A 15321-nucleotide genomic window follows, 5' to 3' on the forward strand; every position below is an offset into this window, starting at 1 on the left:
GTTACATTTCCTATTATTTCTGCTGGCGAGAGAAAAAGCATTAACTCATGATTGAGAGGTTGGGCTGTAGACGCTAATGTTGCGGAAATTCTTCCGTATTTGACTTAAACTCTACAAATTCTAAACTCTACTAAACTCTACCACTAAACCGTATGGGTAACTTGTGAGAGTGGAAACTGGTGCTATTGTCAACAAAAAAGTGTAACTTGAATAACTGCACGTTTATTTTAGGAACTAAATAATGTTTTCTTTGTAACCCTTGCTTTGTTTCACAGTCGATGTCTATATAGTAAATGCACACAGACATATTAAAATGTCAACATCTTTGGCTTCAAGACTTGACCTTGTCCACCAATTTTCCAGCTTCTGACAAAGCCCCTCTGAAGGTAGAGAAGTTGCCAGGCCATGCACAGACATTTCTGAATTAAATTCTTATGACGTTTCAGAGAGATGTTAAGGTTGACATTCTACCAAATCAGAGGGTGTGCATCCCTTTGCACAAAGGTTTCTATTGTACACCTAAAGCGCTATGACAGAAAAAATAGAAACTTCTACCCTCTCTGGAATGAGCGTGTAGCTATAGAATCGAAACATGTTGGAATCAAAGGGAACGTGCTAAAGGGTGTCGGAATCGTTCAGTTCTCATTATAAATGAGGTTCATGCCTCTGATTCTGAGGAGCAACTCATAATCATATCTAGTCAAGGGAGTAGCTCCTGCATTTTAATTGGGGGGAGAGGGGTATATATCCGGTGTGTCAATGGGCATGGGCTATGTAATAATTTTCTTATTATTGGAGGATTACTTGCCTCTCCAAATGATGCCACTGGATTAATTGCTACTTTAGATTCTATGAGCGTCACATTGTCACTGGGAAGATACATTTTCTTGAAAAGAGGGTTGATACAGCACCCTACAACCACTATTGTGTATACTTAAACTGAAATAGAACCATGTTTGTTATATTCTCAATTCAAATTTCTTGGAATACAGAAAGAATCAGTGCTTTTGGAAATCTTTTGGAAATGCTTTTGGATACTTACGTACAATTTCTGAAAGTGTCAATACGTTGGTGTCACCCAGTCCTACTTTGATTGAAATGTAGGCCAGGTGTGATTGAAAATAGGCATCCTGGTAATTATTTGCTGTGAAGTGTAAAACTTTTTGCTAAGTTTTTTTTTGAATTATTAACTATATTCAAGTAATGGAGGCAATTTCGTTTAGCAGAGGTTATCGTTAATAAAATTGATTTTGCGTACATTTAACTTTTGGGTTCGTATGGTTATGATGTGCGTATTCCATTCAAATATTTATTATTCTGTTTATTATTAATTATTGATTTTATTAATCTATTATTTTCAATTTAGTTAGATGTTTACCCTTTGTGTTTATAAAAAATACATGACGCATGCAATCGTTCTAAGTGATTTAGTTGTTTTCCGTTTGTGTATAAATTTACATAATATAGTGTTTGTTGCTATAAAATTCTGCGTTTTAATTTCAGATCAAGTTTGTTAGGGTGTCAAAACACTCTATGGAGTCTGTTTGGAGGGGCTTTGATGTGGCGTGCGAAAGTAAACGCCATTATAGCTCTATGGTAGACTTGTTGCTAGTTTTTATGAGGTTGGGGTTCTGGTCTCACTAATGGCTGATTGATTTTGGCAAACTTCTATCATTGTTTTCATTTTACTTTTTAAATGCGTACAATTTTTCAGGATATAATGCAACACGAGGTGTTCCGTGAAGAATATGATACAAGAGTGATTGAAGACACTATATGATGGTTTTTTGTTTGCAGAGTTCAGTTTGGATCTGCCTGCTGGATAAACATTCTTCGGAAAATCTGGCTGTTGGGCTAATTTTATTGCTTTGTGTCCTTACAAATACTGCTCGGCTTCTTACTGTGGCTTTTTCTTTAAAAAAAAATCTACATCCGACAATTTTGGAAATTTTGGTAATTTGTAGGAGTTTTTTGTTGTTGGCTAGAATTTCCGAAATGTTTTGTTTGTCCAACGAATCGTACTGCTGCCACGAATTCCGTAAAAGCTTGTAAAATCAAGTGAAGATTTCTGATAGCCCCTAAAATTTATTTTTAGTCCTTAAAATCCATGTTTTGCTTCGGCTAAAAGGTTGAGCTCGTGCAGGCTGCCAAAACCTATGAGAAGATGGTGTTTTTTCTATATTTTCCTTTAAAGCTTAGATTTTTGAGATTTGCCCAAGAGATAGCCTTCCTGATTGTTTTACAGGAATATTTTGTGAGAGGTCTGATGTTCACCACCACATTACTCGGATACGAGGTAATACTGAGGTTCCTCGATTAGTTTCAAGTAGGTCTTCTTTTTCACTTATTTACAGAGCTTCAAAACTTTGGAATAAACTGAGTATAGATATCAAGGAAATAGATAGCCTTGGCCAGTTTAAGTCTGATTTACGTGTGGAGTTGCTCGGTAGGTATGCTTTTGAAACAGATTAACTAAAATAAATTTTACATAGGTTATTCATTTGTAATATTTATGTTTTTTTTGTTGTCTTGGGGTCACGCAAGGTAGTGTATTGTTTATGTTTTTTTTTGTTGTTGTTGATTTCGGTATATGGTCTCATTCTCCATATTTTCTTATTCTCCGTATTGTTTCTTTATTTTCTTTGAATTTAGCACAGCCTCGCAAGCTTCGCTTATGTTGTGCTATTGATTAAGAAATATTTATTTTTAATAAAATTGTTCTACTACTGCTACTACTACTACTACTACTACTACTACTACTACTACTACTACTACTACTACTACTACTACTACTACTACTACTACTACTACTACTACTACTACTACTACTACTACTACTACTACTACTACTACTACTACTACTACTACTACTAGTGGCAATAATTAGGGCGAAGGGGACACTTACAATAATTTGACGAAAATAAATATCTCTAGGAGTATTTTCTCAATTGAAGCTCCTGCATCGTCGTCGCAGAGGACTTTTTAATATCACACAAGAATACCCCCCCTCCCTTCCTACAATTGACGCCCAATGTCAGGAAAACATTGGCTGCATTCTTTACTACCATTACAGATAGTTCTTGCTATGGTCTGTCAGATTTATTTAAATACCTACATTTTCAGATAATCAATTATCTGAAGGCAGATTATTAATTAAAATGCTTTTGATTAGTTAAATGATTAAATATTATTTAATCAGTTGTGAGCTTTTTAAAATTAAGAAAAATTAAAATAAAGATTATTTTTTAAATTAAGAAACTATTAATTTATAATTATTGAAATACCTACATTTTCAGATAATCAATTATCTGAAGGCAGATTATTAATTAAAATGCTTTTGATTAGTTAAATGATTAAAGATTATTTAATCAGTTATGAGCTTTTTAAAATTAAGAAAAATTAAAATAAAGATTATTTTTTAATTTAAGAAACTAATATTGTTTAATTGTCAATTAATGTTCTGAAATCGTTAATCAGAGAAACATTTACATTGATATAGTCTATACTTGTCCACCCTTACCTTGACGTTGTACACCCTTACCTTGACAATATTAAAATGTCAACAATAACATTAAAATAATAACTAGATTTGCAAAAACGCAACATTGAACTAATGAATTAAGGTGTTGATGGACTCCAAACTTAAACAGGTAAACCAAAGGTTGTCACACCATTTGTTTTCATAACTGCCATTTAAGTCACTTAAAGGGGCTAATACGTGTAATTTGATTCATTGACTTAAATTTATTTAAAATGTGAAAAGCTCATTTGATCAATCAAATTGCAAATACAAACGTGATAAAATTATTTTAAAACCGACAAAGATGATTATGAAGTTTGAATTTGTGCGATATTAGGGGAGGTGTAAATTTTGAATATGGAGTACGAAAAATTGTTCTTTTAAAATGTACAAGGTACCCCTTATAATGTGTAATTAGGCTCATTCTAAAAATGTGAATAGTTTTGTATATTCTCCTTAAATTGCTTATTACTCATGTTTACTGCTTAAACTTTTATATATATTTTGTTGAAAATATATTCTTTATATGACATTCTAGAAAACAATATTTATTCAGAACTATTTACAGTCTAGAAAAAGTTATGCATATTTTTGTTTTTGGTACTTATGAGACAGCTAGTCAAACCAATCGTCAGATGATAAGAACTCATCGAATTTGTTTAAAAATATTAAAGCTCAGAAATTTGCATATTTTGTTCCGGGTGAATTTAGATTAGCTTTATTTTGGTACTTTCAGTATGATTGTAAAACAGGACTGTCGAATGATTGTCAAGCTTCTGAGAGTATCTTAGAAGAGATGATCAGTTACAGCATGAATATTTATTGATATTTAGCAAAAATAATCTTGTCGCTAAACAGTCTCGGTGTTTGATATATCTCAATTATCAAATTTAGGATTCAATATTAATGTAATCAAGTCCATTATTGGACATTTTTTTAGTTGAGATAAGGCTGAAATCAAAGAGCATTGGCGCTAGTGTCGAAAAGTAAAATCACCAACACCATCTAACGTTTAACGACTTTGTTGTTTAATAGAATTATTAGTAATGTTTGTTGTTTAATTAAAATGCTATTAATAAAATAACTATTAATAATACTATATTGAATAACTATTTTGCAAATCAAACAAATGAAAATATAGAAAAACAGGTATAATATTTATACAAACCGGCGGAAAAGAAACAACAAAAAATAAAAACTTTGATAATAGTAACGGTCCAAATATTTGTCCTTCACGTCCAGAAGCCTTTATCAAACAGTTCGTGGTAACAAACTGTAAGTAAAGAGCGACATGACTCAATAGTAATGAAAACTCTAAAAAAAGAGCTTTGGTAACGATAGAAAAGACAGTGCAATAGTGCTGCCTACGTAAAGAGCAATGGGGGAATTTATTTATTACTTGTAAAGAGCAATGCATTTTTTTTCTTGTTTATTTAGTTTTTCTTAGACCAGGACACTTCGTATCGAAGGAGTTGTCATAGAAAGTTTGAAAAAGGGCTAATTCAATCGAAAACTGAAAGGGTTAATTTGCTTTTCAATAGTAGAAAGTGATTGGAGGGCAACTAAACCACCTATCACGCTCACCATTTCCCCAAACACATCAAATCAAGATTTTGAGGTAGCCATTTTGTTCAACGTAATTGAAAGATCTGGAAATTATGTCTTTGAGCATGATAACTCCCCCACAGCCCTCAGGTCAAGGGTTGTAAGTTATGTCTTGGGGGCATATAAGGTTTATATAGAAAGGGTGACCGTATAAACTACGGAGTTGGACTCATTGGATTGGTAATCAGAAGCTTTAGTGCCCTTTTTAAGATTCAGGGTGATTGGAGGGTGTATCCCCCCACACACCTCGTATTTTCCCGAAATAAATCTGATAGAAATTTTCAGATGGTCATTTGTTGTCGTAGAAACTTCGAAAAAGGCTCATTTAATTAGAAATTGAAAGGGCTAGTGCCCTTTTTATTCGTCAACCATCAATTCCCAAAATACATTTAATCAAAATTTTGAGATGGCCATTTTGTTCAGCTTAGTTATTAGGTTTGGAAACTATGTCCTTGAGGATGAATCTTACCCCCACAGCCCTCAGTGCAATGGTTGTAAGTTGTGCCCCGAGGACACATAAGGTTTCTATGGAAAGAGTGGTGGTAAAAACTCCGGAATGTGCTCATTTGATTGGAAATCAGATGTTGTAGTGCCCTTTTTATGAGTCAAAGTGAATGGAGGGCAGTCCTCACCCCACGTCGTATTTTCCGCAAGTGCGTCGGATAGAAATTTCGAGATAGTCATTTGTTTACAAATAGTCTAAAATAGGGGTTGACACCGTTTCTGTTTTTGGCTAAACCGAAAAAGTAAAAAATGGCAATTAAAAAACGGAACAGAAACAGAAAAAAATGAAACGGAGAAAAAAACTGAACTCCGTTTCTTTTTTCTGTTTTTTTTTTTTTTTTTAGCGAAAAGCAGAAACGACCATTTTTTTATATTAAAAAACGGCCGTTTTAACAAATATGTTCGTTTTTTTTACAGGCACTGCAAGATGTATGCCTGCTCGCAGTTTCACTTACCTCAGGGTAAGTGTAGAAGCAGTCAGTCCAAAATTGTTGTGGATCAGAATTATGTTTTCCTGATCTTTGTCTCTCACTCAATAAGACTGGAACTGGCTCTTCATTTGCCCTGATAATTTTTTTTGTGACGTATTATATTTTTTTGCGAGTGCTTATATTGTTTGCATTTTGACTCGAAGAGTTCACCCGTAGCCTAGTCGTAGTGAGAGACTAAAGAACAATCTGTCTTCTTCATCTGCAGTTCATGATGTATTTTGGTTAGTGTCTGTCTTGATAGGAAGAACGTCAATTGGGAAAAAGGTCAACTGGCATTGAGCAAGTTCTTCTGTACTTTTCTGCTAGGAAAGGAACTGCTGGAGAAGAGAGACGGCCTGACGAGCCGAATATCTGTTTGTATTGCTCATTTTTTTCATAAATTGCAGGGTAAAAATAGCCAGCTCTTTTGTAGAGTAGCATATCAAGCCTAGTTTCTTCAATGTCAGCTTCTCGTAAAATCAGGTCAAGTACGTCCTTGACCTGACCTTGAAGCACAAAGCGCAATTACAGTTGAATGAAGGAACGTATTAGTTAAGCATGCGTAGGTCTGTGAAGGATAAACGGAAAGAAGGAATTGAGTTTTCGCCAGAATTGCTTTTAAAATTGTTGATTTTTCACCATAAAATGAAGAAGTATTGTTTTACCGTCTGCACTGGAGGGAGAGAATGAATTCACGTCTGGATTCCTTGACCATCCTGGAATGGAGTTTTGGATAAATTTGTTTATTTTCTGGGTCTGTGAAGGATATACAGGTTAGAGGAATTGACTTTATAGCAAAAAAAAAATGCGAATCATGTAACAAACAAAACTTATACCATTTTTTCGCTAGGGTGAATATTGGCAATCATTTTTAATATCTATGACGCACGCAAAACTACAAAAGATGGCAAATGACACCAAACAGGCAAAGAAAAAGGCATGGAACAAAAACCGCAAAAATCACATTGATTTGATAACAATGTGATAACAAAGCAAAATTACAACGGAATTATGAAACATATAAATTTAACGTGTATGAGTCTACGAAGGATGAACAGGATGGAGGAATCCATTTTGAGTACCTGTTACGTGTGCAAACAGTACACAAGATTCTGAACGGCTAAAGAAAATGGAATGGAACAAGAAAAAGCAAAATTATGTTGAATCGTGTTGAAAAACAAAATGTGAATTAAAACTAAAGAATAACATGATAATAATTCTAATGCGTATTTAGATATTTGAGAAATTATTATAGAACAAAGAACGTGTTATGTTGGCGTCTGTAATGGATGAACAGGAAAAAGGAATTGAATTCTTGTCATAGTCTGAAATAACTGATTTGCCACTCTTTGGTTTGAAACCAAAGAATACAGCGATGATTATGCTAATATATAATTTAGATATTATTTAATTAATATTTAATTATAATTATATTATATATTTAATTAATTTAGATATTATATAATTTAGATAAAATATAATTGGCATAGGAGCATTCTCTGTTGTTACCTTAGCAACGCTATATTAAGCAGAAAACTTAAGCAGAATACTTAATATATTAAGCAGATTAGCAGGTCAACGCTATATATTTTATAGCAACGCTATAAAAGCAGAAATATAACGACTGAGAAAAAGCTGGGAAAGAAGTTTTTTGGTATCTATGATGCCGTTCGAAATTACAGATGTCGTCGAATGAAACCGAACAGCTAAAACAAAATGCACGGAAATATGTCCAGGGTAATAATGTACAAAAATAAAGCACAAACAAGATCTGCGGCTAGAAGACATGCGACAACAAGTATCAGAACGAATACCACATGAAAAAATGGACAATAAAATCCATGGTTAGAAGAAAAGTGACAGGGACTATCACATAAAATTGTAAATGAAATATGCGGCTTAGAAGAGAAACAGTAATACAAATTACACCAAGTCACAAAAGACAATAAATCCTATAAAATGGTTGATTAATAAGAAGGAGGAATTGAATGAACGTCAACATTTCTTAATTCAGATGAAATTCCTTATTTGACACCTCATGACTTAGAACTAAAGAGTAACACAAGAATCACTTATTAGAGAATCAAATAATTATTTCATCTTAAATTTCTCTGATTGTAAGCTTCTTTTTCCATTATATAAATTTTCTGAACTGACGAAATTCACCCTACGGGTTTGGATTTCGTTTTAATTCGAAAGCATCAAGAATACAGAGTTATCATTACAGTTTCATATATCTTTTCATTTTCAGTCGGTAATACTTACTACATAGATTACTACAATACTTACTACTATTTATAGATTACTAGATTACTACAATTATAGATTACTACAATACTTACTACTTACTGCATAGTTTTTTTTCTGAAATTTGAAGCTAGAATCAAATGCGTACGAAAAAGGTGCCTGTTTATCAACTATGTTTACTGAGTCAAATAAGATCGAAATGAATAAAATCGTTTATAGAGGAAAGAATTCAAGCATGCAAAGAATTTCCGAGATATTTTTCGAAAGTTTGCTTCAGGGAAGAGAAAGCAACTCCAAAAATACAGCATAAAATGAAAAAAAGTAAGTAGATGAGTAGTTTTACTCATTTGAAAGTAGAATAGTTGAAAAGTATAAGTGTATCCAGGTTTTTACAGAGCATAAATCGAATCTTTTGGGAATAATTTCAAGTTTTATTTGGATTAAATATTGTAGAAAAAGTTTCTCCAACATACAAATATCAACCTAAACTTTGGATTCTTATAGAAAATAACTATAAAGATATAAAATATTTAACAAAAATTATAAAATATTAAGAGAAACTACTTTAAAAAACTTTTTCAACAAAACAAGTTTTTTTAAAGAAAAATATAGATTTATTTAGCCAAAAATGAGCAGAAATAAAGTCAAATAATCTTCCTAGCGTACAACTACCACAAACCGCTGTCAATAAATGAATAAACTCAAAACGAACAGAAATTACACTAAATAGCTGAGTCGAACTCAAAATGAGCAGAAATTAACATAAGTAGGGTTGATAATCCTCATGCCGTCTGCATAATATTATTTGCCCTTACTGTAACAAAATACATTTTGAATATTTTTAATTTTTTTACTTCCATAAATAAAACATTATCAAAACTTTTAAGGAATAAATACCAGTATCTGTCAATTAAACTGAAAATCCACTTTTTTTTTTATAGTGAAGCGCAATTTATGTTCTCTTCTTGAGAAGGCATGAGGGTTATCAGCCCTACTCATGTTAATTTCTGCTCGTTTCGAGTTTGACTCAGCTATTTATTGCAATATTTGTTAATTTTTAATTTCATTTATTTATTGATTGTGGTTTTTGGTAGTTTTACGCTTGGAAGATTATTTCAATTCATTTCTAATCGGTTTTAGCTAAATAGAGCTTTTTACTTCTCTTTGATAAACTTTTTTTGTGGAAAAACTTTATATTAATACATAAAGAGAATATATTTTCTGTTTCTGATAAGAATGTATGGGTATCAAGTTTAGTGTTCCCCATAAAAAGTTTTGGGCCTGAGAAACTTTGCCCAATTTATGATAAAAGGGGGAAACAACCCAGAAGTCAATGATCTTAACGAAAATTCCAACATCAGATTCAGAAAATCAGAAAACCCTATTGTAGAGGTTTCAAGCTCCTACAAAAATGTTCAATTTTGAATTCTTTTTTTTATTTTGTGTTATTTTTCTGATTTGATTGTAAATCTGAAGTTCCAGTGCCCTTTTTAGGGCACTAGAACTTTTTAGGGCAATGGAACTCCAACCTAAAAGGTTGGAGGGCTGCTAGCCCCCTTTCCTTGCCTCTTTTTCCCCCAAGTGGCTCATTCAAAATTTTGTGATAACCATTTTGTTCAACATAATTCAAAGGTCTAATAACTATACCTATGGGGATAACATGATCCTATACAGGATCTAGGAAAAGGGCTGTAAGCTACGCAATTTAGCTTTTTTTGTATAGTAATTGTTATTTGGACTTGTTACAGATTTTTTTTGTGGGTGGGCTGGGATTCCAATCTTCCTACTTAGGAGAATTTACAGCATTGGAACTTTTCCGTGGGTGGGAAGCTCCCGGGGGTAAGCTTTTCAGGTGAAATTTTTCATTGAAGGAATTTGCCAGAATTCTTCGAAACTCTTTTTGTCTTACTTTGTCTTTACCAGCTAAATTTAATATATGGAGATGTTCTGGTGAAAATTTTCAGCGAAGTTGGGACTGTCTCGAGGAGTTTTACATCAGGGCGGATTTCCATGGGTGAAATTCTCCATGGGAGAATCTTGTACGGTAGTAACTTTTCAGTGGGTTGGAAGGATTTTCTGGGAAAGTTTTTCACCAAGGGGGGATATCCGACATGATTTGAAAACGATCAAAAATTAAATATTAAAAAAATGGAAAAACAAAACAAAAAACTCAAATTTCGATTGGTGTTTTGGTCTCATATACCGAAGAGAAAACACGTTTTTGCTGATTTGGTAAAAACTTTCGTTTATTTGGATTGGTGAATATTTGTCATATTGGACAACATTAAAATGTACATTCTTTTGTTTTGTGCGTGGATTTTTTATTAAGAGTTAATCATAGCTGAAAATTTAATTATTAATTTCTAAAAGTAAATTATTTTTAAAAAAGTATGAAGATGATTTGCACTCTGCTGAAATTAAAAAAAAATGTTATCACTTTTATAACTTTAATAATTAAAAAGTTATTAAAAATTTAAAGAATAAATTTTATGCATATGTGTATTAAACTGACAATGCACATTCATTTGCACTTTTTTTCAGTTAAGGGCAAAGCCCTAGTCACGTTAATTTCTGCTCTTTTTGAGTTTGACTCGATTATTTATTGTAATTTCGGTTCGTTTTGGGTTTAGTTTATTTGTTGATACTGATTTGCGGTATGTTTTACATTTGGTAGATTATTTGATTTAATTTTTGCTCATTTTTCGTTTAATGGATTTCCTTACTTTTCCTTGAAAAACTTATTTTGTGGAAAAAATTTTTCTATTTATTATTACCATAAGTGATATTATTTTGTGATAAAATAAAAATTGTCATCATAAGAATTATTCTCTTAAAGAAAATTGATCCTCCTTCTTATGGTGTGAGCACGGAGTAGCAAAAAAGCTTGGTCCTAGAAGTATTCAAGCTTTAAATCCGGTTCTGCCCACTGATGCGGTTTCACGTAAAACGGCCGTTTTGCATGATCTATCAACTCTGTTTTGTGCTTCAAGATAGTCTGCCACAATTGTACAACGGCCGCATTGAAATATTTCTACTGGAATTATCAATCAGACTTTTTCAGCATTTTTTTTTCAAATTCTTTGATAATTACATCAATTATTTTGTACTTTGCTTCACAAGATGACTATAATTCTTTTGTAAGATCACCACTCAAAATAGATATGTGTAATTGTTTCTTATTTCCTTATCTAATCCGTTAGCAAAATCTGATTAAAGTTTATGATTCCAGATAAAAGCTTAAGGTTGCAGTTATAATTTGTCGATTTGACAATGGTGTATTAAACGGAACCTATTGTCCTTTTTTTACTGCAAAGGTAAGTGCAAGGATCTCTTTTTCTAAACAAAATATGTGAGGTCTAGTTCAGTGTTAAACATCTAAAATACAATAATGTTAAAATCAAAGATTAAAAAAAGAGGAACTTTCCAACTGACGATTTACGGTGTTATTTCACAAAAATTAAGGGAGACACAAACATTTTTCCTAAGAAAACTCCATAATTTGGAACAACCGAAAGAGATATCAAAAGCAGCCCAAAAGTGTTGCCTAACTAAAGATCAATTTAGGCTATATTTAATTTTCTATATTCGAAAACAAACTGCACTTAAAAAACTAATGTCATTAAAAAATAATGTAATAAAGAATAATTTTAACAAGCATCGATTTTCTTGACATCCTCCTGGCAACTTTTCAAGATGAGATAAAATTCCTGATCTTGATAAAATATTGATATTTTAAGAACTAGAGTTACATTAGTTTTCTAAAAATGTATTTTCTTCAGTTACTCTTTCTATTTGAAGTTTTGACTGCCAGTTCCTTATAATTTGTAAAACTAAATGTGCTCACTTCGAAGCTTAACTTTTTAGAAATCAAATAACTTTGAACAATGATACAACCTTATATTATCTTTTCGACTATCTAAGCAAAATATATCTCTTATAAATTCTTGGGAAATAAAACAGGCAGTTCAGATTCGAAACAGAAGTTTTGATTTCTTATTTTTTCTAAAATATTAGATTTTGACGTTGAATATACTTTTTCAGAGCCAATCAATCAGAGCCCATTCTTTAGCGTAGCCATAAGTCTTCAAAGTAAAACGGCAGTGGAGTGCATCTGGCACTTTGAGGATAGATCAATGCATTCCAGTTTCTATTAAGAAGAAGATTCAGTAATAATTCATTGTATCCCCTGACATTAGGTGCCCCTAAGCCAGGGCCTAGTGGGTATACTGGTAAATCCTGGCCAACACATAATGTAGTTTGATTTTTTTCAATGTCTCCCTTAGTATTTCTTGAAAGGTTCAGCTTATTGCCCAAACTCTTTTTGGAGACCTGGGGTAAAAAATGTCCCTTTCTCAGTAAAAAAAAATTATATGCAAATAACTGACAAGCTGTACAACATACAGCCCTTGCTCCAAGGAGTCTGGAGAATTAGTCATCCCCGGAAACATGGTTATTTGACCTTTAGACTATTTTGAAAAAAAATGAATATCTCGAAATTCTGATCCGAGGTCTTTAGAGGGAAGGGAGATAAAAATGGCGTGAGATGGAACTAGTTGACCTCCAATCACCTTCAACTATAAAAAAGGCACTAGAACTTTCAATTTCAAATTGAATGAGTCCCTTCAGAAGCTTCTATGACCAAATCTTCCATATTATGTGGCTCTAAAAAGAAAAACTCTATTATGCCGTCTAGCCATATCTTCCAGATCCTCAGCAATTTTATCCATGGCCTCCACTTCACATCTCCTTAGTTCATATTTTAATGCTTTCTCCACTTTCTTTACATTCCTTTTGTTTTCATACGACCTATCACTCAGATAATTCTTATATAAACCCCTTCTACTCTCTACCCTAATAAGGAAAAGTCAGTAAAGATAAGAAACTATATAAAAGATAAAAGAATACAAGCAGAGGGAACTACATAAAATAAACCAGACAAGGAAACGTTAATGAAAGATAAGAAACTATATAAAAAAAATATAAGCAGAGGGAACTAGATAAAATAAAACAGATAAGAAAAAGACAATGAAAAATAAGAAACTATAATAAAAGATAATATGAAATGTAAGTAGAGAGAACCAGATAAGATAAACCTAATAAGGAAAAGTTAATGAAAGGTAAGAAACTATATAAAAGATAAAAAAAAAATATTAATAGATGCAACTAGATAAGAAAAATCTAATAAGAAAAAGTCAATGAAAGATAATAAACTACATAAAAAATAAGCAGATGGAACCAGATAAGATAAGCCTGATATGGAAAAGTGAATGAAAGATAATGAACTCTATAAAAGATAAGAAAAATTTAAACAAAGGAAATCAAATAAGATTAACCTGATAAGGAAATGTCAATGAAAGACAAGAAACTATATAAAAGATAATTAAAGTATAAAGAGAGGGAACCAGATAAGATAAACCTGTAAAGGAAAAGTCAATGAAAGATAAGAAACTATATAAAAGATAAATAATATAAGCAGAGGGAACTACATAAGATAAATCTGATAAGAAAAATTCAATGAAAGACAATAAACTATACAAAAGTAAGTAAAATGAAAGCAGACGGAAGCAGATAAGATAAACCTGATAAGAAAAGTGAATGATTGATAAGAAACTATACAAAAGAAAAGAAAAATATAAGCAGAGGGAACCAGATAAGATAAACTTGAAAAGGAAAAGTCAATGAAAGAAAAGAAACTATTTAAAAGATAAAAACAAATATTAGCAGAGAAAAAGTCGAAAAAGAACCCGATAAGATGCAAGAGAAATGAATTGACCCACTAAGCTCAATGGGTTAGACAGTAAGTCGTAACACCTCGCATAACACCTTTATAGTTAAGACAAAACCTTTTTTTTTAGCGTAAAAAATTGAGAGATAATGGATAATTCAAATTCTCCGAGGATCGCCCAGTCTGCTGTAGACCCTTTTCCAGAGATGTTTTGCTTTCAAAGTCTTTTTCGCAACGGAATTGTCTTCAGGCCCAAACACCTTTGGTATTCATCCTGGATTGTCCTTATTCTTTCCATTGCTACTTTTGGAATCGGCGTAAGCATTTTCTATTAGTAATTTTGATTTCGTCTTACTTTTTTTGTAAGAAAAAAATCTTTCTTACTCAGTATCTGATTTTGTTTTATGCGCTTTTGTTTCTTTCTGGGGTTTCTTATTTCTTCGTTTATTGCGGGTTTCTCGGTTAGAAGGGGGCAAAGACCTACTCCGTTCCTTGATCACGGAAATTTCGATATTTTTTTATTCACAATTTTATATTATTTAATAATTTGAGTCCGGAACCTACGATAAGAAACTATATAAATATAGTAAAATATATAAGAAAGATAAGAAACTATTTAAAAGATAAAAAAAAAAAACAAGAACAAGTGTTCTGCTTTACAATTACTCGTGAAATATACACATTTTTTATATTTATATTTTTCTATGTTGGAAATATAAGTAAATCGCTGATGTATTGTGTCATGAATCGCTCCGCATGATTCACAATTGATCTTTGTTATTTTCGTATAATCCTTGCACGGAAAGTGCTGTGTAGAATGTGATGTCAAAAAAGCCTGTATATTCGTTTCGATTGGTCCCTTGAATTGATCTACGGAGATTTGCACTTTTGAAAGAATTTTGAAAAATGAGCATTTTGAAAGTCACCGAGAAGAGAAATGAGACAAATTAGCTCAATTTATTTCTTATTTTTAGCAGAATTTGGGCCAATCGCGAACTCCTTATTTCTTCACTTATCAACTTTCAAACGGTTCGTGATAACAAACTGTAAGGTGCAACCCGGATCAATAGTAACCGAATCTCTAAGAAATGGAATTTTTATAACAATAGTTACATAAAAAGAATTGCATTTTAATACTGATTTTAAATATATAACTTTCTTCAAGTTTAGACTTACCCATGAAAAGTAATGAGCCTGAGGAAGTTAGCCTTATTCTAGAAAATAGGAGGGAAACACCCCTTAAAAGTCAA

At 32.1% G+C, this 15321-nt stretch overlaps 2 protein-coding genes across 5 annotated transcripts in view; both read left to right on the forward strand.

Moving 5' to 3' along the window:
- LOC136028317 (uncharacterized) overlaps window positions 1–4052 on the forward strand; it is a 79431-nt gene extending 75379 nt beyond the window's left edge. For all 4 annotated transcript variants that reach the window (XM_065706083.1, XM_065706082.1, XM_065706084.1 and 1 more), the window contains exon 9: window positions 1715–4052. In XM_065706083.1, coding sequence (XP_065562155.1) covers window positions 1715–1780 — 66 coding nt within the window. In that variant the 3' untranslated portion in view covers window positions 1781–4052. The remainder of the gene's footprint in view (window positions 1–1714) is intronic.
- A 7495-nt stretch (window positions 4053–11547) lies between these two features.
- LOC136028318 (uncharacterized) overlaps window positions 11548–15321 on the forward strand; it is a 63957-nt gene continuing 60183 nt past the window's right edge. The window contains exons 1-2 of the mRNA XM_065706086.1: window positions 11548–11660; window positions 14202–14388. Coding sequence (XP_065562158.1) covers window positions 14221–14388 — 168 coding nt within the window. The 5' untranslated portion in view covers window positions 11548–11660; window positions 14202–14220. The remainder of the gene's footprint in view (window positions 11661–14201; window positions 14389–15321) is intronic.

The sequence above is a fragment of the Artemia franciscana genome, chromosome 6 (assembly GCF_032884065.1).
Source record: "Artemia franciscana chromosome 6, ASM3288406v1, whole genome shotgun sequence".
In the NCBI taxonomy this organism is placed as follows: domain Eukaryota; kingdom Metazoa; phylum Arthropoda; class Branchiopoda; order Anostraca; family Artemiidae; genus Artemia; species Artemia franciscana.